Raw genomic sequence first — 23,993 nt, forward strand, 5'->3', positions numbered from 1 at the left:
GACTGGGTGTTGTCTCTGATAAACTCAAACCAGAGGACGACTCTGGGCGAGAGAGATAAGACGCGACTGGAGGAAATCTACAACACCTCTCTCTCTCTTTCTTTCTTTTTATTACACAAACACCAACAATTTAACCAAAATAAGATTGAATTTAAAATGAGTGTGTGTGTCCGACAGACGCTAGACTCAGAGGTGTGATGGGAGGTGTTGTTGTTGATGACAGGTATGCTCCATCATCTGGACACATCACAGATTCCCGTTAGCTGTCCGGTGTGTGTTGACGTGTTTGGAGATTAGAGGTTCAGACCTCTCAGACACTCCATCGCCTTCTTCACTGCTGGGAACTCCTCTTCTTCCTCTTCTTCCTCCTCTGATAGAATAAAGGCTTCTTAAGGGTCGTGACGGGTATTTATCAGCTCCAGCTCCAGACGCGCTTATTTTCACCCCTTTTCCGGCACGATGCTATGTGACGTGTTGAAGTGAATATATAGTAAATAAATTCAACAGGGATTTGGACAATTATTACAATTTATTAAAGTATAAAACATATAAAGGGTATAAAAGAACCGTCTTCTGATCATGTTTCTGTCTTCAGCCGCCCTCCTTCAGTATCTGACAACTGCTGTTTAACTTAACCTTTATTTAGAGGAGAGGTGGGAGAAAGGTCAGAGGTCAAGTGAGCAGTGAAATGACTCTCGACACGTCCGACTGATAACGATTCAAACGCTCTCCGTCATGGTTGATGTTAACGTCTCTGTGTAATGTGAAAGATACTGTAAAGTTTTTTATATTTAACAGTTCTTTTCTCATCGTCTTGTACAACACACTCTTTCTGCTCTTTCCTCCACACCGTGTCCTGATGGGAAACGCGGGTCAGGTGACAGGAAGGAAGTGGAGTAGCGCAGCAGCACCTGCAGGTCGGTAGTACGACGCTCCCGGAGGACCGCGTCCGCGGGTTTCCTTCATCACAACAATAGACTATTATATCCCCAAACAACAGACATTCATACAGTCTGTGGGAGTGCATTAAAGGCAGCTGATGGACGTCATGCATTTATCTTCACACACACACACACACACAGCACGCTCTTATTCTGAAATGTACCTCAGTTATATTATTGATTCTTTGTCATTTGATTATTCCCTGTCGTCCCTTTTGAAGGTCCCTGTTTGGTGCTTCTTCTTCTTCACTTATTGTAAATCAGTTACGGAGGAAACATCAGCTAAATGAAATAAAATATAAATGTAGATTTTTATTTGTTTATTACATCGTAAAGATTATAAAAGAGAGGCAGAGACGGAGCGAGACGGAGACGGTGAAGAAAGAAAGATGAGAAAGTAACACAGGTTCCCTTGCAAGAAACGACAACATCTCTATTTTACGCTGAAAGGGTTTGTAAAGGGAAACTACATTAATGGATCCTACGTTGGGGATTCAGCTCGTGGCTCTGCTTTGTGAGAGAGCCTGTGGACGGCCGACTGAAATTTCGGACTTTTCAGAAATTCATCCGACTGTCCGACAGCAAGTCAGGAGAAGTTAAGCTCGACATACGCTGTACAGTTTTAGCCCGTTTCTGGCCCTAATTTTGAGCCACACGACTCATTTTAGAGTTGGACCGAATTTCAGCTTCGTCGGGCGTCATTCTGGGCGGTGTACCGGGGGGGGGGACCGAGGACCGATTTAACTTTCCCCATCGTCAGCGCCTTTTTTCAATTTTGTCTTACAGTAATCAGAGCGTAGCTATCAAGATAACAACGTACAATAGATCTAGTAAAACATAGCTAGTTTACCTCCAATTCACTGCTGTCCACTTCTTCCTCGCCACTTGCGAGTCCGTATACGCTGCATCCTCTTTCTTTAGACGTTTCAGCAGACAGGATGGCACAGATGACATTTCTGTCTTGTTAGCATTGTGACCCGTACAGTCTTCTGCAAGCAAACACACTTTACCTGCCTCTGAGCTTTCAAACCGACGGGACCGTACAGTGTAAGCACACAAATCGTGAGCTTTGGCTTCACGATCTACTGGTACAGTAGGAGTAGGAAGTACACAACAACATCTCTAAAATCGTACAGTGTACGCTCAGCTTTAGTCGGTCCTCAGTCCCACCCGCCCCTTATACACTGCACGGCAAACAACGCCCGACCAAGCTGAAATTCGACTCTAAAATGAGTCGCGCGGCTCAAAAGTCGTGTCAGAAACGAGCTAAATCGTCCAGCGTACGTCCAGCTTTAGAGAGAGACCCTCCAAAAGGTACCGATAGTCAGCATGCAACATGTTTATTAACCCAAAGGCTCTAAAAGCTAAAAACAACCGACGCTTAATTATGCTGGGAAGAAAAACCTGAACCATATTTGCTGCTCAGCCACAAGAACTGTGAGGCTCTCCTCCTGTCAGTTCTGCAGATGCACGCTCATCTGATTGGACAGATTAAAATAAATAAAGTAATTTATCTGCTCAGGCGTTCAGACCAGGAAATAATGATGATAAATATGTCACCTCCAGAGCAAAAAAACACTTCAAACCCAATCCAGAAGAGAAGCTCTCCAAAGAAAAAGACTTCCTCTCAACATGTTCTGGTTTCTTCCTGAGAATAATACGACTAGAAATTGATTTTTTGATATACAAGCCAGTGTGTGTGTGTGTGTGTGTGTGTGTGTGTGTGTGTGTGTGTGTGTGTGTGTTGGACGTCCTGTGGGAACGAGGGGTAGAGCGGTGTGAGGTCTGAGGCGTCGTAGCGACGGACGGGCGGCGAGCAGCGTCTAACTGAGAATAATACCCCACTTCCTCCCATTCTCTCTCTCTCTAAACACACACACAGCTTCCAGTCGTGTTCTCTTGTTCCCAGAGGATTTCCGACTCACGACTCGGCGCTCCGGCCCGGCGTTCCCCGAGATATTTAGATATTACCCTCCTCACACGCTCGCTGCTTCCTGTTATAGGATGGCCCTGCTTGTCCTCCGTGACCCCCCGACACTAATAAACCTCTGATACCATCAACACACACACTGACACACACACTGACACACACACACAGCAGCTTCTCACCTCAACACAACATCAATAAATGAGATCTCAAGGAAAGTAACTGAGACCTCCGCCGTTGTTTTTCTGCTCCGATAACACGATCTGGTACTTTCCTCAAATATTCTTCACTTTGGAAAACTTCCTTTTCAGAAACACGTTCCTGGTAGATTTACCTCACAGTCCTGGGGATTATATACATCCTGTCTCATAGTATCATAACACATTGTATTAATATACTAACATTTTGCGTCGGCTCTGCTCGCCTTGACTCACTTTTTGGTCACCAGGTGCTTTTCGCTATTCGTTTTATGGCGTAGTTTTGTGAGCTGACATTTTTTGGACGGACCGCAGAGGGACCAGCCCTACAAATGCAAAAGTCTATCACTGAGTGATTGATGAAGTTACACGATTGGTCGGCCGAGTGTTGGAGTTTCCTCATTGGTCGTTGCTCTTTGATAATGAACAGTCCTTTATGTAAATGAGCTCGTCCAGCGTGACGCGTCCGACTCAAGAAACTTGGACCGAGCTGTGAAACTAGTTCCAAAATGAAACCAGATTCAGCCGTGGCATCGCCTGTTTCTCGCTTCAAATGTTTTCACCTTGTAACGCTGTTCTGAAAGGTGCTATATCACATATATAGTTACTATATAATTATTATTATTTACAATAATATATTTTAAGTACAAGTACACTGTTCTGTTCCAAGCCTTGATTTTTAGTTATTAGCTTCAATGGGATTTTAAATGAATTTGTTATACTTCTAAAGCAGAACCTGGAAGTAACAGTTTGACCTGCAGCTCTCTAAAGGTCTTCCTCATAGTGGCGATTTTGATTTGTTATAGCAGGATACGGACATTAAAGTCTCCCAGTAGACCAAACCAGTACAGCAGTATACACAACTATTAATGATATTTATGATTTATGTCAGTGACACCTGTGTTTAACAAATCACAAATCAAAACTCACCTTTTTTAGAAACTGCTTTTAACATGAGATTAATGTTGTGTGTTTTATATTTTATGATATTCTTATTTATGATCATTTTAACTATGTAAAGTGTCTTTGAGTTTCATGAAAAGCGCTATATTAATAAAATGTATTATTATTACCATTATTATTATATTATTATTATTATTATTATTATTATTATTATTGTTATTGTTATTATAGTATTTTTATTATTATTATAGTATTTTTTATTATTATTATTAATGTTATTGTTATTATTATTGTTGTTGTTGTTGTTATTATTATTATTATTATTATTATTATTATTATTATTATAAAGAAAACAATAGACATAAAATACATTTAACATTTCTAATTAAAGACAAAGGTTTTTAAATAAGTGTTTGGAGCAGCATTTACTGTCCTGGTTGAAGCTTTAATAAAGTGGCCGTTGTCTGGATGAACTCTGACGTGTTACTGTAATAATCTGAGATTAAGAGACTCTGATGTGTCTCAGAGTCAATGAGAGGGTGCTGACAGTCGAGCTGAGGTTATCAGATGGTGTGTGTGTGTGTGTGTGTGTGTGTGACCTCTCTCACACGATGATTGGGTTTCAGCGTACAGGCAGGAGCTGTGGGAACGGCACACACACACACACACACACACAGACACACACACATACTATTTTGGTCGCTCTGTTTCTTTAGACTGAGGACACTAAACGGTGATGTGGGAATGTGGCTATGTTAGCGTGCCAATCCTGCGTTAAAGTGGGGATTTTTAACCTCATGGTGGCGCTATAGAGAATAAATCAGGCTGTGAAAGTTAACACATTAATAATGCATTAACGCAAATCTGTTTTAACGCCACTAATGTCATACTAGCTCTTCATGAAAGAGGTTCAATAACGCTCCAAACTGTCATGTCCATTTTCAAAGGGGTCCCTTGACCTCTGACCTCCAGATCAGTGAATGTAAATGGGTTCTATGGGTACCCACGAGTCTCCCCTTTACAGACATGCCCACTTTATGATAATCACATGCAGTTTGTGGCAAGTCATAGTCAAGTCAGCACACTGACACACTGACAGCTGTTGTTGCCTGTTGGGCTGCAGTTTGCCATGTTATGATTGGAGCATATTGTTTTATGCTAAATGCAGTACCTGTGAGGGTTTCTGGATCAATATCTGTCATTGTTTTGTGTTGTTAATTGATTTACAATAATAAATATATACATACATTTGCATAAAACAGCATATTTGTCCACTCCCATGTTGATAAGAGGATTAAATACTTATCTCCCTTTAAGGTACATTTTTAAACAGATAAAAAAATGCAATTAAACCTGATGACTTATATAATCATCACTAGTTTCTGAAGTGGCCTCATTCCCATGCACACGCACGCGCACGCACACGCATGCATCTGCAGCAGCCAGGTGAGAGGAGGAGCAGCCTCTGCAGAGAGAGACTGGTGGTGCACGTGGGCGGCTCCACCGTGCGCGTGCATGTGCATGTGTATGTGCATGTGTGTGTGGCGGCTCCACCGTGCGCGTGCATGTGCATGTGCATGTGTATGTGCATGTGCATGTGTGTGTGGCTCCCAGGCTCCGTGGGAAAGCTCCAGCAGAAGAGGAGGAGGAAGAGGAGGAGGAAGAGGAGGACACACACCGGTCACCAGTCCAGTCCTGCAGCCGACACACAGGCCACCTGACCCGGACTATTTACTGGACACGCACCGCTGGAATCAGAACTCCTGGAAGATTTTACACTCTGAAAACTTTTTTTTTTTTACAACTCGCTTTTGAGTTATTTTTTGGGGAGGGATTATTCTGCAAGAGGAGAAACTTTTGTGGCTTTCAGTGTTTTTCTTTCCTGGAAGGAAAATATCCTGAAACTTCTTCATCAACATCTGGATTAAAACCATATTCCTCTTTATGGTAGTTTATAATACATTGCATTGACTAATTCATAGTGCTGTAGTGGCATTGAGTCATTCATTTATTCTCAAAGAAACTTTACTTTTATATAAACTTAAATAATAAAGCTCCAGGTCTCCTCCCGGTGGAGACAGACAGCCCTGCCCGCCCTCAGTGCACCATGAAGCGGCCATGTGAGGACAGCAGCTCCGCAGAGAGTGACGTGGAGGAAACCATCGATGTGGGCAGTGAGAGCATTTATCCAGAGTGAGTTAACATGGAAGAACATCTTCCTCTTCTTCTTCTTCTTGATCATAACTTTATGAGAAGCTTCACTGGTTTATGAGTAAACATATCTATAATAATTATATTAAATAAAAGTTGAATTGCTAAAGGATGCTGGACTCTTCTGCATGAACAAGTCTGCAGAGCATGGCTTGTAATCTTAATATTTTTAATATTTATTTGTGTAGTCTGCAGCCCTTTTCATTGCATATAAAAATATGATGATATAAAGATGATTTAATTCCAAGATTTAATTTAATTTAATTTATTAATTTAATTTATTTGTATTTTATTTTAATTTAATTATTTATTTATTTAATTCCAAGATTTAAAGGTGCCTGCTTGTCCTTCAAAAAGTACCATTGTGTTGGTTTACTGGTGCAGAAATAATAATAAAAATAATAATAATACATTTTATTTATATAGCCCTTTCTGGATACTCAAATGTGTTGATATATCTCAAAATCATACTAATAAATAAGACAGAGGAAAAAACTGTAGCCAGGTAATTAAAAGGAGTGATGTGTAGGAAGAGTTAGAGGTCAGAGGCCTTGATGGACAGGTGGTGCTTCAGGTGTTTTTTGAAAGTGTCCAGGGATGAAGCAGCCTGGTGTGAAGGGTGGAGAGCAGACCAGTCGGAGGATCATAGTTTCCAGGATGGAGTATTAGGGTGGAGAAGGTTGGTTATAGATACTGGGGGGCAAGTGCATGGAGGGATTTGTATGTGAGAAGGAGGAGTTTATAGGTGATGGAGGTGGACTTGATTGGAAGCCAGTGAAGGTGGATGAGTGTCGGGGTGATGTGCTGTCGGGGCCTAGTGCGGGTCAGAACCAGCAGCTGAGGTCTGGACATACTGGAGCCGGTCCGGGGCTTTGCTGGGTTCCCCGGACAGGACTCCATCACAGTAGTCCAGACGGGAGGTGATGAAGTACTGTTCATTTTCTGAGGCTCAATATTTACTACAGTACTAAATAACATGTTTGTCCAGCAGCTTCTTATTTGGACATTTGTCCACTTTCTTTTGGTCTGTTGTCACTTTCAAAACTGGAAATCAAACTTTACTCCACTTCTCTTCTGGAGATAAATCAACACTGTTCAGTTTTAGGTCAAATGTGGTTATTTAATGCATCGATTGAATTATGATTTTGTTCTTCAGGCACGGGAAGTCGTCCTTTATCAGATGCGGATCGCCGACCACGACCACTCAAGTGATGGCGAGGAAAAAGCGCAGAGGGGTAAAGTTGTTATTTGTATTGATAAAGTATTATATGATTAGCTCTGGTGTTTAAATATTACAGCCCAGTCGCACAGCAGTTTAATGTGTTGATTCGTGTACATAGACACAAATTAAAACAAATTTCACGTAATTGTGAAACAAGAAGGATAAAGAGCGGCGAACGCCACGTAGGCCACAGAACTTCCGTACTTAACTTAGCCACTTCCGGTCTGGCGTAACTTAATCACAATATTTTCCTAATCCTAACGTAGTATTTTTTTGTCACGGAACTTCTGCGCTTAAGTTACATCACTTCTGGTGTTATTGTTATCTTTTCCTAAAGCTAACTAAGTAAGCTGAAAAGACTGGAGCGAAAATTGACACGTGCGTCACGTGTTGCTGGACATTCGTAGGAAAACACGCAAAAAATAGGTTGCTGAAAGTCGTGCTGAGGGTCACGAAAAAAAGGGAAATGTGTGTCTATGTACACGAATCAAACTGATTACATTTCGTGACTATTTCACAAATGAGACTTTTGTTTATTTACAGTTCAGAGTTTTTATTGTTTTCTTTTTATTTGTCAGATTATCGAGAAGAGACGCAGAGACAGAATCAACAACAGTCTGTCGGAGTTGCGGAGGCTCGTCCCCACGGCCTTCGAGAAGCAGGTGAGTTTGTTTCCGTAGAACCACATCAGGGTTCTCTCAGGATCCAAACAGAACCAATAAATCCCTCAGCCTGAGGCTACATCCACACTAATTCACTGGCATTCACTGTCCACTCATATTTATCAACATGAATCCCAATTAGTATATGACTGTATGAACATATTATGCAAGATCAGCATATCGTTTGTTTTCATGAATGGCCGAATGGTGCGCCGCTTTAAAAGTTGCGGCCACAAGGAATTGTGGGATGTTATTCTCTCCTTTCCTTTGGTAAAGGATGCTCCAGTGTTTCCTCTGCTAAAGGAGATAATAAAGGAAGCATTGAAGCTCCTTTCCTCAGCAGTTTTCCAACAGCTCTCATCACGGCTGCTACTGAGATACTTCCGGGTCATTTCACTCCGTAAGGAACCTTCCCAGCCAGAGCCTGTGGACACGTACGATAAAACACAACCCCCGATTTAACCCTGAGTTTTAAAACTAAAACAAGGTCAGCAGTGTTTTTCAAACGTCTCCGTTTTAGAGGCTTGAAACGGCCGGAGTAGTGTGGACGCTAGGAGTAAACGTAGCAAGCGTTATGCATTTTAAAACTAAAACATTAGTGAGGATGAATCCTGAATGGTGTGAACCAGGAGGACAACAGGTGAAGCTGGAGAGCCTCTGAACACCAACACAGGTGTTCCCAGTTAATCTGTCTGATTAGAGCTCCTCTCAGGACCGTCAGCCTCGTTGCACCCGGTAGGGGGCGGGACAAATTACACCTTCATCACTCTCATTGGTGGATGAAGACTTGTGACCTGATAAATTCCCATCAAAGCTCCGCCCACCTTCAACCAGAGCAGCCAGAAGAGCTGAAAACATATATGTGTGTGTGTGTGTGTGTGTGTGCGTGCGTGCGTGCGTGCGTGCGTGCGTGCGTGCGTGCGTGCGTGTGTGTGGATGTTCAGAGGCTTTAAAATCTATAAAACTATCAGTTTCTGTTCTGATCTGTTGGTTTGTGGTTTAACGTCACATCAGAAGAGACTTTATTTGTACGATGGACTCCCGTCTCGTCTGCAGTAGAGCAGTTTATACTCCAGAGTTCAAGTTCACTAAAGTTGAGCTTAGACAAAACAAATTCATGCAAAGCGGGAAAATCCATTTATTGTGGCGTTTGCAATGAAATCAGTTCATTTTTCCTGCAAACTTTGGCTGTTTTTAAATACTTCAGTCTTCCTCCTCCTCCTCCTCATCATCATCACTACACCTGTGTGATTAACGACTGATTCAGCTGTCTGTGACTCCTTCACTCAGTAAAATGACAGATGTCCATACAATCCTGTATAAAATGAGCTTAAAGCAATAAACTGTCCCTCTGTTAGAGATTATATCTCACACAACTCATCACACATTTAAAACTAAACCTTCAGGGACTCATTTCTGTAGTTTGTTGTCACATTGGGCTTGAAACAAACGTTTGTAAAACGAGAACCTGACATGATCATATCACAAAACGACTAAACTGACAGTTTGATAATATTGAATCATTGTCCGAGTCCTCCCAAATAATATTTGTCCCATCTTCAGCTATATATTCTTGCAGAGGAAAGCTGCCCAGTGTCGTGAAGGAATACTTCATGATTACTAAAACAAAATCTACTCAGGATCCAGTCCAGTCGCACGGCAGTTCGTGAAATAGTCACGAAATGTAATGTATTGAATCGTGTACGTAGACACGAATTTCATGTTTTTTTCGTGATGTTCAGCACAAAATCAATTCTTATGTAATCCACGCAACTGTGAACCGGAAAAGTGTCTTTCACCAGCAGGCCGCTGTTCATGTCCCGTGTGAAACCAGAAGTCAACGTTGATTTGTCAACGTAACTTCCGTTCTTAAGTTGCAGCACTTACGAAGTCATTTTAACCCAAACCACCATCTTTTCCTAAACCTAACTAAGTAGTTTTATTTTGAAAAGACTGGAGCAGAAATTGACACGTGTTGCTGGACATTCGTAGGAAAACGCACGAGAAATAGGTTGTTAAAAGTCGTGCTGAGCGTCACGAAAAATAAGTTAAATTCGTGTCTATGTGAACACGAATCAAATAGATTAAATTTCGTGACTATTTCAGGAACAGCTGTGAGACTGAGTTGGATGTTGGATGATCTGTAAAACCATCATGTATCCAGCGTTTCATCTGCAAAGCATTTTGTTGACATTTTATTCAGTCTGAATGTGCTGTTTATCTCTAACCCTCCATATCGTAACATTATTCTATCAATTTATATGTCAAATTCAACTCACTATCTTTTCCTTCCTCCCTCAAAATATTAATTTAACGTCACATCAATGAAAAGAAAAAGTGTTCTCCTATTTATGGCTTCTGTTTGTTGCACTTATGACTTAAAACCTTGTCATTATGAGTTCCTGATGTCATAAGAATTAGATCTTTATCTTGTAATTATAATTTTCTTAATATTATATTGGGGAACTAATTTGGTTTGGACAGAAAACCAGCATCATCGTATCACACTGACACCGCTGTTTAAAGGGATGTCTTAACTGTCGGGGTTTTGTTTGATCAGGGTTCAGCTAAACTGGAGAAGGCAGAGATTCTGCAGATGACCGTGGACCATCTGAAGGTGCTGCAGGCCACCGGAGGGAAAGGTAACCAGACAGATGAATCTGTTTGTACTCTTGGAGACAACAAAGACAAAGCTTCGTTCATGTCCTGCGTTCACAACATCCGGACACGTTTTCACCGCACAAACGTAGTCATGTTTTAGCCCAACCTTGTTGTTCTTTCCTAAACCTAAGTAAGTGTTTAATTCACAACATTAATCACGGGTTTACTGCGACCACAAAGTGACGCCGAGGGGTCTGACATAAGCATCACTCATCATATGATGAGATGGCAAGAGAACGTGTTGGATCTCCTCAATACGCGGACTTCCACGGACTATTGCTAAGTTTCTGAAAGCTCTGAGTTGTGACGTGTTTGTTGACGTTGTCAGAACTGTCGGAGGTCATGGAAGATAATTTTTTGATGCATAATAAGTTAATATATTGTAATTTAAGTCGTATATTGTTTTTCTTCGGAATTTTATAATCTGTCTGAGGAAAATGTTGATATTCCCGACGGCCTCATGTTTCTCCTCTGTCATTACGCCGTTGCGTTTCCTGCGTTACCTGCTCACTAGCTTGCTGAATTCATCGTTCACATTATTCATAACCTTATTGATTAGCTTACTTTGGTGACCTACGTCTGAGTGGGCGTTTCCATTTGAAAACAAAAAGGGAAAAGAACGCAGATGGAGTCGCCATTTAAGTTTCTCACCAGACTGTAGATTCAGATTCACAGTGGTATGAACATTGTCGGCTATTTTATTATTTGTCTCTGATGATCTTAGCAGTAGAAATACATAATACTTTAATTATACGTGTAGTTATTTCTGCTCAGAACGTGCAGGTTGTTGGTCAGTTGTCCGTCGTCTTCGTGATGCGTTCAAGTGACTTTTAGAAGACGTGAGGCGAAGCATTAGTCAGTGTCAGCGCTCGTTCTTTGAAGAGCGTTTGGTTTGTCAGTCAAACACTACTGTGTGTGTGTGTGTGTGTGTGTGTGTGTGTGTGTGTGTCGGGAGGTGGTGAGTCCATGGGAAAGCAGCGTGGGGATAAAAGCACCACTTGACCCTGAGCAGCGCTGTTTGCTTTCATAAAGCCAGCGGGAAAGGCGAGGGGGGGTGTTGGCGAGGTCAGCGTTGGCTGCGTTCACAGGCCGTCTCTCTGCAGCGTTTGTTTGGGTTTTCCAGCAGCAGCAGAACAAACAGACAATCAGCTGATCGCTGCAGAAAACATCCACCACAACACGTCACGTTCTTTTTACCTGGAATGAATAAATGAATAAATATTTTTGGATTGTAAAGTTTAAGCGTCTCTCTCTCTCTCTAGGTTATTTTGACGCCCACGCTCTGGCCCTGGACTTCCTGTCTCTGGGTTTCAGGGAGTGCGTGACGGAGGTTTCCCGCTACCTGAGCGCCGTGGAGGGCCTGGACTCCGGCGACCCTCTGCGTTCCCGCATCCTCTCCCACCTCTCCTCCTGCTCCTCTCAGCGCGACGCCGCCGCCCTCACCGTGACCTCCCATTCGCCACTTCACCTCCACCACCACCACCACCAGCACCAGCCTCACTCTTTGCCTCACCCCTTCCACCACCACCACTGGGCTGCTGCTGCGGCCGCTGCAGTCGCCACGGCAACGGCGGCGGCGGCGTTTCGACCTCCGTACGGACTGAGCGGTCTGTCCGTTCCTCCGGATTCAGGAGAAGGTGGCGCCCCCCAGAGGCTGGCGGAGTTGTCACAGCGCAGCGTAGCCTCCTCCTTCTCCTCCCACGCAGACTCCACCTCCTCTCCTTCCTCCTCATCCTCCTCCTCCTCCTCTTCCTCGTCTCTCGTGCTCCCCTGCGCCCCCGCTCCTCTCTCCGCCTCCCTCCTCTCCCTCTCGGCGTCGTTCCCCATCGCCCTCCACGGAGGATTCCCCATCCTCCCTCCCTCCTCCTTCACCTCCACCGCCGCCACCACCAGTCCTCCCATCTCCTCCTCTTCCTCCTCCTCCTCCTCTTCCTCCCAGACTCCTCACAGCAGCAGCAGTAAACCCTACAGACCGTGGGGAACCGAGGTCGGAGCGTTCTGACTGATTCACTGACTCATGTTGCTGCTGACTAACTCCTGACTGACAGATTTAACACTTTTATCACCAGAGAACAAACTACTGATAAACCGAGCTTCACCCAAACTACTGCTTCTGTTAACCGTTTTCCACCTGCTGATTTCACAAAGTGACCCAGTTGCTTTTTAATTTGTTGCCTTTTTTTCTTTCTGTTCAAATTTATTGAACTGTTTTAACCAGTTTAACCGAGTTCAGCTGATTTGTTCCCGAATCAGATTCACTTTAAAACAAAGTGACATTCACTTAGTAAAAACCTGCACAAACTATTTTTTGGGAAGTTGATTCACCTCAAAAAAAATATGTGCTGAGTTACAGACTCTCTTTCCTACGACGGAGTATTAGGGCCACATTGAGGGGGGAAAAAATCTGAGATTACGAGAATAAAGTCATAACTTTACGAGAAACAAAAGTCGGAATATTACGAGAATAAAGTCATAACTTAAGAAGAAAAAAAGTTTTAATATTACGAGAATAAAGTCATAACTTAAGAAGAAAAAAATCTTAATATTACGAGAATAAAGTCATAACTTTACGAGAAAAAAGTTGTAATATTACGAGAATAAAGTCATAACTTAAGAAGAAAAAAAGTTGTAATATTACGAGAAAAAAAGTTTTAATATTACGAGAATAAAGTCATAACTTTACGAGAAAAAAAGTTGTAATATTACGAGAATAAAGTCATAACTTAAGAAGAAAAAAAGTTGTAATATTACGAGAAAAAAAGTTTTAATATTACGAGAATGAAGTCATAACTTTACGAGAAAAAAAGTTGGAATATTACAAGAATAAAGTCATAACTTAAGAAGAAAAAAATCGTAATATTACGAGAATAAAGTCATAACTTAAGAAGAAAAAAAGTTTTAATATTACGAGAATAAAGTCATAACTTAAGAAGAAAAAAATCTTAATATTACGAGAATAAAGTCATAACTTTACGAGAAAAAAGTTGTAATATTACGAGAATAAAGTCATAACTTTACGAGAAAAAAATCTTAATATTACGAGAATAAAATCATAACTTTACGAGAAAAAAAGTTGTAATATTACGAGAATAAAGTCATAACTTAAGAAGAAAAAAAGTTGTAATATTACGAGAAAAAAAGTTTTAATATTACGAGAATAAAATCATAACTTTACGAGAAAAAAAGTTTTAATATTACGAGAATAAAGTCATAACTTTACGAGAAAAAAAGTTGTAATATGACGAGAATGAAGTCATAACTTTACGAGAAAAAAAGTTGTAATATAACGAGAATAAAGTCATAACTTTATAAGAAAGAAAGTTGGATTATTAGTTGTAAATATTTCGACTTTATCCTCGAAATCTCAGATTTTTTTTTTCCTCAACGTGGCCCTAATACTCCGTTGTACTTTCCCAATGTAAGTCTCTGGGAAAAAGTATTTTTGGGCCCAATAGCATTACGCGACGGACACGGACGCTGTAGTACCGCCGTTTGGCCACTACGAAGATTTGCTTCAAAGCCCGGCACTCTTCCTGAAGGCTTGAGTAGGACATCCTGGTATTTATGGCATACTGCATTTGACATATTGGGACATATTAAATCTATTTCTGGCATTCTGAATATGTTATTTGGACGATAACAAAAAGTAGAATTAGAGCAGACTGACCCTTTAAAACCTTCCAGACTATGAGACAATAAGCGATGAACTAAAGTCGTCCTCTGACATCATCAGTCCTCTGACATCATCACTTCTCTGATGTTTAACCAATCTAACAGGAACGGATCGACCAGCATGGTCTCAGACGGGTCTGTGTTCAGACTGGTGCAAACTGGGATGAAGATTAACATCATAACAATGACGGTGATAAAAACTGGCTGAAATAAATGAAACAGTATTTCATCATCAGACTAAAACCTTTACACTTTTTTATTTTATGTGGTTTACATGTAATCCGTCACTGAATTCACCATCAGGTTCTCTGATTCTCTGTGTGCCTTTTTACAAATAAAGATGACGTAATAATATCGCTGCTGTCATGAAAAGTACAGCTGGTATGGTGTTTTTCTTTTTTTCAGTGTAAACTTTTGATTTATATTTGGAGAGAATTAATCTTTAGAGAGTGCCTTCTCGTTCATCAACGTTACCACTCGGACTGTTAAAAGCACTATCAATGTGTTTTTATTTCAATAACCTGCTGACATAACACCAAGTTTATGGGTATTCCGGCCCCTTTGGCACTTCACTGTTTTTCTGAATAATAAAATTAAAAAATTAAAAAAGTCGTATAGGAGTGGCATAAAAAGAGATAATCTGTAAAAGAATAAAAATAAATGTAGAATTATAAAGAGAAATAAATAAAAGAATAAATAAGCAAATAAAAAAAATGTGAAAATATAAAGAGAAATAAATACAAGAATAAATAAAAATTTGGAAATATAAAGAGAAATAAATAAAAGAACAAATAAAAAATGTGGAAATATAAAGAGAAATAATTAAAAAATGTGGAAATATAAAGAGAAATAATTAAAAGAATAAATAAAAATTTGGAAATATAAAGAGAAATAAATAAAAGAATGAATAAAATGTGGAAATATAAAGAGAAATAAATAAAAGAATAAATAACAAATTTGGACATATAAGAGAAATAAATAAATGTGGAAATGTAGAGACAAAAAACAAAATATAAAAATTATTGTAAGCATTTTAATTTATTTCCACATTTATTTATTCATTATTTATGTGTATAGTTTTTAAAATATATATCTATGTATATTTATTTAAAATACAAACATATAAACTACTCTATATTTTTCTGTTTATTTTTAGATAATATAATTTATTTATTTTTACCCCTTTATTTTCCTTATATTTTTTTACAGAGTTATTCTTTTATATGGCACTCCTATGACTCCATAGTTGTCAACATGATTAAATTAACCTGCAAAACTAAAATGTTTTTCACCTTAAACTCTTTAACTGAAGGTATGTTTGAGTGACCAGACTGGAGCGGCGTTAAAGGATCACACACACACACGTTAATCCACTCCTCCTTTGCCTTCATCTTACAGTTGATTTACTGAAATCACTGCTGCACCCGTTAAATCCTCCCAGAGAAGAAGCCGGCGTCAGTTCCAGCTGAATGGAGGATTAAAGGCTGACAGGCCTGGGAACAGCTCTGCGGGCCGTAAATCCGCCCCGGTCAGCCGACACGGTTCTCACGCCGGGACGCCGCTTTGAAGTGACCAGCGGTAAATTGGGTGACATGAGCCGGTCAGCACTTTACATCCAGACACAGAGAGAGAGAGAACAACTGGAGACAGACAGCGTTATGCGTTTCTGTTCAGGCTGAACAGGTTAATCCATGTCACCGATACTTTTACTACTTTTACAGAACGCAGCTGGCAGTTTACAAAACCAGCAATCAGTGCTGGAAGAAGTATTCTGATGAACGGCAGTAAAACTACAGTGTAGGGTCACCGCTTAGGTCAGGGGTCGGCAACCTGCGTCTCTTTAGCTCCTCTCCAGTGGCTCCCTGTGGAGTTTTAAAAATGGAAATGAATAACTGTTTTGTTTACATTTTCATTTTTATTGATCATTGTTGTAGGTCTATGGTACGACGGTACGACGGAGTATTAAGGCCACATTGAGGGGAAAAAATAATCTGAGATTTTGAGAATAAAGTCATAATATTATAAAGTACGTGTAATTTTCTTTTTTTCTTGTAAAGTTATGACTTCATTCTTGTAATATTAAGACTTTTTTTTCTCGTAATATTACGTCTTTATTCTTGTAATATTACGACTTTTTTTCTCGTAAAGTTAAGACTTTATCCTCGTAATACAACTTTTTTTCTCGTAAAGTTAAGACTTTATTCTCATAATACTATGAGTTTTTTTCTCGTAAAGTTTATTTATTTATTGTCATTTATTCTGTAAATCTCAGATGTTTTTTCCCTCAATGTGGCCCTAATACTCCGTAGTACATTGTCTCTTTGTCCCTCACTGCATTAGACTTATATACTATATACTATATACTTATAAATAGTGTTACCTTCATCACAATGATCACATGTTTTGCGGCTCCAGACAGATTTATTTTGCCTAAAATGTCTCTTTCGATAGTAAAGGTTGAGCCCTGCCTTAGGCCTACTTTGTGTCGGTTACAAACAGCCCAGTCGCACAGCAGTTCGTGAAATAGCCACGAAATTTAACGTATTGATTCGTGTATATAGACACGAATTTCAATTTTTTTTTCCAGATGATCAGCACGAAATCAATTCGTATGGAATCGTGAACCAGGAAGTATAAAGAGCAGCGAACGCTGCGTAGAGAGGAGGTCGGGGTGGATGGGTGGGTCAGAAAACACCAGACTTTCACCAGGAGACCATTATTGGTGCCCCGTGTGAGGCCAGAAGTCAACGTTGATTTATTTGTCACGTAACTTCCGGAAGTATTTTAACCCCAACCACCATCTTTTCCTAAAGCTAACTAAGTCGTAGAATATGACAATAGAATAGAAATAATTTAGTTTTAATTTTATACGGGTCTTTGTAGGCAGACGTTTTACCGGCGTCCGGTAGTCGCCTTCAGTCCAAAATGGCGGAAGCGTAGCTCCGCTGCTGGGCGCTGATGTTGCAATAGAAAGAACTATTGACTTTCACTTCTCTGTAATATACATTCTGGGTAGAAGTATAAAGTCGCATGAAATGGAAATACTCAAGTAAAGTACCTCAAAATGTGTGTTTAGTGCTTAGTCTTTCCACCATTTACAATTAGCAAATATCAGCATGCTGATGGTGAAGTCACGTTTATGTTCACGATGGAGCTCAGAAGGTTTATCATTTTAAAATATTTCTTCTTTACATCTTCAACTCTTCAGCAGACTGTGAATGATTCAAAGAGCAACTTTCTGTTTGGGTTTTTTATTTGTTTTGTTTTTTAGAAAAGGAGCTGAGGGACCAGTGTGTCTCTACTTTACGGTGTCATTAATAAGAACATGTTGTTAGGACTTAAAATCTCGATCCAGTAGCCGTCCGGGTCCTGAATGAAGGCCAGATCCTTCATTTTACCTGTGAGAGGAGGAGAACATGACAGTTAATATAGCGGTAAACATTTATGTCTATTAGAGGAACACTAAACTGATTTAACTAAAACGTAGTCTAACTCTAACATGTAAAGTGAACTTCATGTTTTTTGAGAGGTGAGTCTCCACAATGTGACCAACACCAGTAAAGAGATCCCACCATCACGTCCAGCTGAACCTGAGCTCCACCTCCTGGTGGAAACTCATATCAACCAACAACATGATGTAGAGACATTTGTTTAAGTAAAGTAAGATGTTTGCATTTCGAAATCTAGATTATCAGACTGGATTTACAGGCTGTGTTCAGCACGGCACGCAGCAGCTGTTTTAGAGCATTACTGATGATTTAGTGTTTTTAATTTTCTTGACACATCTAGAACAACAACATCTTGATTCTTTAATCCGTCAGACATATCTAAAAAGCCACAGACAGACAGACCTGTGGACCTGATTCCTGACTCACCTGAGTCTGGTTTCTTGACAAACGTCACTCCTTGCTCTTCAAACACTTTGCAGGCGTCTTTAACATTAGGAACAGCGATGCCAATATGACCTGAAACAAGACAGCCGGTTACACCCAAAACACACACACGCACGTAAAGAGTACAAAGTGTTTGAGCTCAGTTAAACTTCTCACCAAATCCTCTGGGCTCGTTGTTCCCGTTGTGGTACGACAGAGTTTCATCTAACTCTGAACCCCAGTTACTGACGGACAGAAATAAAGTTCATTAAAACACTGAACCATTCATCAGCAATCAAGTTACAAACATACATCAGGTGTTTTATTCCAGAAGGTCAAAATAAATATATATTTTTAGTAAGAACGGCAGGAAAACAGGTTTATAGTTATAATTTTGAAAAACAAAATCGAGTCTTAGTCGACTAATCGATTAGTTGATTTAATCCACAGATCTTTAAAACTGAGTTTCTCCACAAAGAATCACACAAACGCACCACTTTAAATCTGGTTGTTTAACAGAGATGTGCTCAACAGTTTCTCAAATGAATAAGTCATTCAGCATGAAAAAAGCATAGAAGTCAACTAAGACTAAAACGACCGATTAGTCAATTACCCCAGATGACTCATGGGTAAGAAAACAAAAATAAATAAATACATAAAAAAATAAAAATAAATAATATATATATATATATATATATATAAATACACACTGGTAATAAATAATATATATATATATATATATATATATATATAAATACACACTGGTATATAAAGTAAAAAATAAAAAAAATAATAATGCATAAATAATATATATATATATATTTCTTTTTGTGGAGAGGGTGGTTTCTGGTGTTTCAGGGTGTATTCGGTGTCGTGGTGATCATACGTACTGTGTGAGCTCTATGGTGGCTCGGCGAGAGAAAGTCCACGCCGTCCTCTCTTTGATGTCGGCCGGGATGTCCGACTTGTCCTCGAAGCCCAGGAAGTAGAGCGTGAAACGCATCGAGGAGAAGTCGATTTTCTGGAGGAGGCTGGAGAACAACAGGAGGAGACAGTTAGAGGTCAAAGGTCAGACAGCTGAATAATAAAGTCTGGACTGATGTTAGGCTTCCTAACTGGTGTCAGGACCAGACGGAGGACTCACGTCATGCCCAGGATCCGAGTGTAGAAGTCCAGAGATCTCACCGGATCTTTGACCCTCAGCATCGTCTGCTGCATCATGTAGTCCTGCACAGACCACAGACATCAACAAAACTACACAACACAGCTTTAAAGCTGCACTCATCAACATTTTGATATAAATAATGGCCACTTAACGGAACAAACCCTCATATTGTTATCACAAATCAAAATAAACAAAACAAATAAAATTATACAAAAAAATAGAGTAATTCACATATGCAATATAATAAATATATGCAATTCATAACTTTATATATTTAAAAATATAAAAATTAATGTCAACAGAAATAAATGTACAAATAAATGTGAAAATAAATAAAAATGCTTATAATTATCTTTTATATTTTGTTATTTGTTTTATATTTCCACATTTATTTATTTTTATTCACACATTTTGTATTTATTCTTTTATTTATTCCTCTTTATATTTCCACATTCTTTATTTACTTATTATTCTCATTTATTTCTCTGTACATTACCACATTTTTTATTTACTTATTTAATCTTGTATTTATTTCTTTTTATATTTCCACATTTTTTTATTTACTTATTTATTCTTGTATTTATTTCTCTTTATATTTCCACATTTATTTATTCTTGTATTTATTTATCTTTATATTTCCACATTTATTTATTCTTGTATTTGTTCCTCTTTATATACACACATTTTGTATGTACTTATTTATCTTTGTATTTATTTATCTTTATATTTCCACATTTATTTATTTACTTATTTATTCTTGTATTTATTTCACTTTACATTTCCAAATTTTTTTATTTACGTATTTATTCTTCTTTAAATTTCTACATTTATTTTCTTATTCTTTTACAGATTTATTATTTATGCTACTCCTATACTCCTATGACTCCATAAAAAAACTAATACCTCATATCACAAAAATCTACAAACCTCTTTAACTACTGTTAAAACATTCTCAATGTTGTGTGGATCATCCAGAGTTACCTGGACTCTATTGTTGTTGAGTTTCACCACCATTGAAGCAGAAATCTCACAGGTGGATGATTCTAAATGTTGGCACATGAAACTGAAACTATCTGCATGACTGGATAATGTGACTACATGTTTTATGTCATCTGGGCCTTTACAGATGTGCATTACAGCTGCTCTGTCTCTGAGTATAAACCACTTTAAACCCTCTTTTTGTGCAGCTCAACAGCAGCTCCTGTCCAACATGTTAAAGGTTGAGAAGTGTCAGTCCTGACAGGCCTCCTGCAGGCTTCTGCAGGTCTCAGACCTGCCAACAGGTTGGACTGCATTACTTCCTCACCACACAGTCTGTGTTTCCTCTGCCAGAGCAGTAAAACTCAAATAAATCCATTAACACTAAAAGAATAAATGAAAGAGCAGCCTCTCACCTTGGTGATGGGATCTCCTTCTTTGCAGGCCGCAGACACAGCCTCATCACTCAGTCCTCCTTTGCCCTCCATGGCTCTCTGTGTCTCTCTGCTGTCTCTCACTGAGCAACACTCAGGTTGTCCTTCTCTGCTGTGATGCCTTCAGGTGCTGCTCGGAACATTATGCTTCTCAGATGTGACACAACATTTACTGCTTCTTTTTTTTTATTATTATTACTTTTAAAGCCTTACATGGTTTTACTTCGTTTGGATATTTTATCTTTTTATTTTGACAACCAAAAATATGTAAAAAAATAAAAATAAAAGAAGAAAATTAAGAAAATACCAGAAATATTTATGAAAAATATGTGGAAAAAATGTCCTACAAACATCCGAAAATTATTTGTAAAGTGTGTAAAAAATGTTTGAAAATAGCAGAAAAATTTATGAAAAATGTCCAAAAAATAAGTGGAACATTTTTCTACAAATTTAAGTAGAATTTACTTTTAAATAAAGTAATAAAAATAAAAAATGACTAAAATATACAGAAAAATAGAGTAATTTATTTGCAATAAATTAATATATAACTTTAAAAATATGTACATTCATATATACAGAAGTAAAGTATATACAGATACTTGAAAACACCTAAAATTATTCTTTAATATTTTGTTATTTGTCTTTATATTTCCACATTTATTTATTCTTTTATTTATTTCTCTTTATATTTCCAAATCTTTTCATTTACTGGATTTATTCTTGTATCTATTACTCTTATTTTCTTTTTCTTATATAGATTTATTAAGAATCAAAAAATTATATAAAGCCACTTTGAATATGTCATGCTAAAATGGAATAATGTATTTAGTAACAAGAAAATATGTTAATAATAACATATTAACATATGTAATTATAACAAGTTGTTATAACATGAGCAAGAATTTTTTCTAATTTAAAGGAAAAACTGGGCACATTTTTTAAATAAATATTATTGGCCGCAATACGAGGTCATATTCAACATTTCCTTCCCCCGCTGATGTTTGAAACTCAACTTATTCTGTATTTGAGTTTCAAAACATCGACTGAGAGGAAATATTTATTTATAATAACACTTTCATCCATACATTTTGTTCATCGTTGTTATATTGCTGTATTTTTATTTCATTGGTGTTTTTACGCCTCCTCTCTGCTCCTAAACATCTCATCTGTACAGGTCAGATATCATAGTTTAGATATCTCCGACAGAACCTGAAGGCAGCAGGCTGTGCAGGTGTGTTTCTGCTGTGAGGTGTGGGAGGGTGTTCAGAGCCAGCTGCCTTCAGGTCCTGACTGAACTATTGGGAATGCAGCCGGGCAGTAAAGTAAAGACTTACTCTGTGTTGAAGTAAAGCAAAGACTCTGTGCTGCTACCTGCATCACATCAACATCAACATCAACATCAACATCACATCAACATCACATCACATCAACATCAACATCACATCACATCAACATCAACATCACATCAACATCACATCAACATCACATCAACATCACATCAACATCAACATCACATCAACATCACATCAACATCAACATCACATCAACATCACATCAACATCACATCAACATCAACATCACATCAACATCACATCAACATCAACATCACATCAACATCAACATCACATCAACATCACATCAACATCAACATCACATCAACATCACATCAACATCAACATCACATCAACATCACATCAACATCAACATCACATCAACATCACATCAACATCACATCAACATCAACATCACATCAACATCACATCACATCACATCAACATCACATCAACATCAACATCACATCAACATCACATCAACATCACATCACATCAACATCACATCAACATCAACATCACATCAACATCACATCAACATCACATCAACATCAACATCACATCAACATCACATCAACATCAACATCACATCAACATCAACATCACATCAACATCACATCAACATCACATCACATCAACATCAACATCACATCAACATCACATCAACATCAACATCACATCAACATCAACATCACATCAACATCACATCAACATCACATCAACATCACATCAACATCAACATCAACATCACATCAACATCACATCAACATCACATCTCACCTGGAGGAAATAATAATGTATATCAAAGGACATTTATTTGTAAATAAAGTTGTTTAAAAGTTAAAGGAAGTCTGGCATGATGAAGTTACTAATTACATATCCACCTTGTTTGAGAACATGAATATGAACTTTAAGATGTTAGTTGTTGTAGTAAACCCCTGAGGGCGAGCGGTAGAAGAATGCAGCGAGCTGAGCTGAGCTGCAGGTCTGAACAGGTGGAGGGAGGATGAACCGCGGCTGCAGACTGACACTAACACACCCTGATTCTGGATCAGATTTTACTCCAACTAATCCCCCTCACACCCTCATGGTGGTCACAGTAAACACACGATAGGTATGGCAGCTATTCAGTGTGATAAACACACTGGGTTTGTTTCCCCGAGCAACACGGTCAACTTCACAACTCAGGAAATGAGACCAAAACTGGGAGCTAAAAGAGGCTAAAACGCTCCACAGAGTTTTGTTCAAGATACTTTGAAGGTACCTGCTCAATTTCCATTATATATAAAGTGTAAATATAAAGAAATCTGTGTTAAACCTATCAAAAAACTGAAATTAGTAAACCATAAAATAAAATAAAATTTTTCATAGCATAACAGTTTAGTATTTACGCCAATGCTCTCAGGGTGATTTGATAACTAACAATAAATAAATATCCGTAAAATGTCTAAAAATAAATGTGAAAAATGTCCTAAAAACATCTGGAAATTATTTGTAAAGTGTGTAATTTTCTTTTTTTAAATACCAGAAAAATGTGTGAAAAATATTAGCAAATAATAGACAACAGCATTGGAACCAGAAAAAAAAGCTCAAAATAAGCTTTAAAAAATATGTAAAGAAATGTCCTAAAAAAATCCAAAAATTATTTGTAAATATGTGAAAAAAATTTTTTTTAAATACCAGAAAAATGAATGAAAAATGTCCTAAAAACATCCGAAAATTATTGGTAAAATATGTAAAAAATACAACAACAAAAAAATTAAATGAAAATACCAGAAAAATTTCCAAAATGTATTTACGCAAATGCTTTCATGGGT

The 23,993-nt window shown here is 38.5% G+C and overlaps 2 protein-coding genes across 2 annotated transcripts; one reads left to right on the top strand and one right to left on the bottom strand.

The window, feature by feature from the left end:
• Positions 1 to 5,659: 5,659 nt before the first annotated feature.
• On the top strand, positions 5,660 to 14,749 carry hey2 (hes-related family bHLH transcription factor with YRPW motif 2). The gene is made up of 6 exons (XM_074616012.1): positions 5,660 to 6,161; positions 7,336 to 7,414; positions 7,980 to 8,063; positions 10,624 to 10,705; positions 11,987 to 13,147; positions 13,956 to 14,749. The coding sequence occupies exons 1-5, from the start codon at positions 6,076 to 6,078 to the stop codon at positions 12,724 to 12,726; spliced, it is 1,071 nt and encodes a 356-aa protein (XP_074472113.1). The 5' UTR covers positions 5,660 to 6,075; the 3' UTR covers positions 12,727 to 13,147; positions 13,956 to 14,749.
• A 2,882-nt stretch (positions 14,750 to 17,631) lies between these two features.
• LOC141755896 (lactoylglutathione lyase-like) lies at positions 17,632 to 20,985 on the bottom strand. The gene is made up of 6 exons (XM_074615208.1): positions 20,828 to 20,985; positions 19,413 to 19,495; positions 19,159 to 19,299; positions 18,446 to 18,513; positions 18,272 to 18,361; positions 17,632 to 17,794 (listed from the first exon to the last, which is right to left on the bottom strand). The coding sequence occupies exons 1-6, from the start codon at positions 20,897 to 20,899 to the stop codon at positions 17,700 to 17,702; spliced, it is 549 nt and encodes a 182-aa protein (XP_074471309.1). The 5' UTR covers positions 20,900 to 20,985; the 3' UTR covers positions 17,632 to 17,699.
• Between the last annotated feature and the right edge of the window lie 3,008 nt (positions 20,986 to 23,993).

The sequence above is a fragment of the Sebastes fasciatus genome, chromosome 18 (assembly GCF_043250625.1).
Source record: "Sebastes fasciatus isolate fSebFas1 chromosome 18, fSebFas1.pri, whole genome shotgun sequence".
Classification (NCBI taxonomy): Eukaryota; Metazoa; Chordata; class Actinopteri; order Perciformes; family Sebastidae; genus Sebastes; species Sebastes fasciatus.

What these genes read in the sequence shown, in the direction of transcription:
- hey2 (XM_074616012.1), top strand. Translation starts at nt 6,076, where the DNA reads ATGAAGCGGCCATGTGAGGACAGCAGCTCCGCAGAGAGTGACGTGGAG. An exon ending in CGAGGAAAAAGCGCAGAGGG is followed by an intron (nt 7,415 to 7,979) that starts GTAAAGTTGTTA and finishes TTTATTTGTCAG; the next exon opens with ATTATCGAGAAGAGACGCAG. An exon ending in GCAGGCCACCGGAGGGAAAG is followed by an intron (nt 10,706 to 11,986) that starts GTAACCAGACAG and finishes CTCTCTCTCTAG; the next exon opens with GTTATTTTGACGCCCACGCT.
- LOC141755896 (XM_074615208.1), bottom strand. Translation starts at nt 20,899, where the DNA reads ATGGAGGGCAAAGGAGGACTGAGTGATGAGGCTGTGTCTGCGGCCTGC. An exon ending in AAGGAGATCCCATCACCAAG is followed by an intron (nt 19,496 to 20,827) that starts GTGAGAGGCTGC and finishes TGGTCTGTGCAG; the next exon opens with GACTACATGATGCAGCAGAC. An exon ending in CAACGAGCCCAGAGGATTTG is followed by an intron (nt 18,362 to 18,445) that starts GTGAGAAGTTTA and finishes GTCTTGTTTCAG; the next exon opens with GTCATATTGGCATCGCTGTT.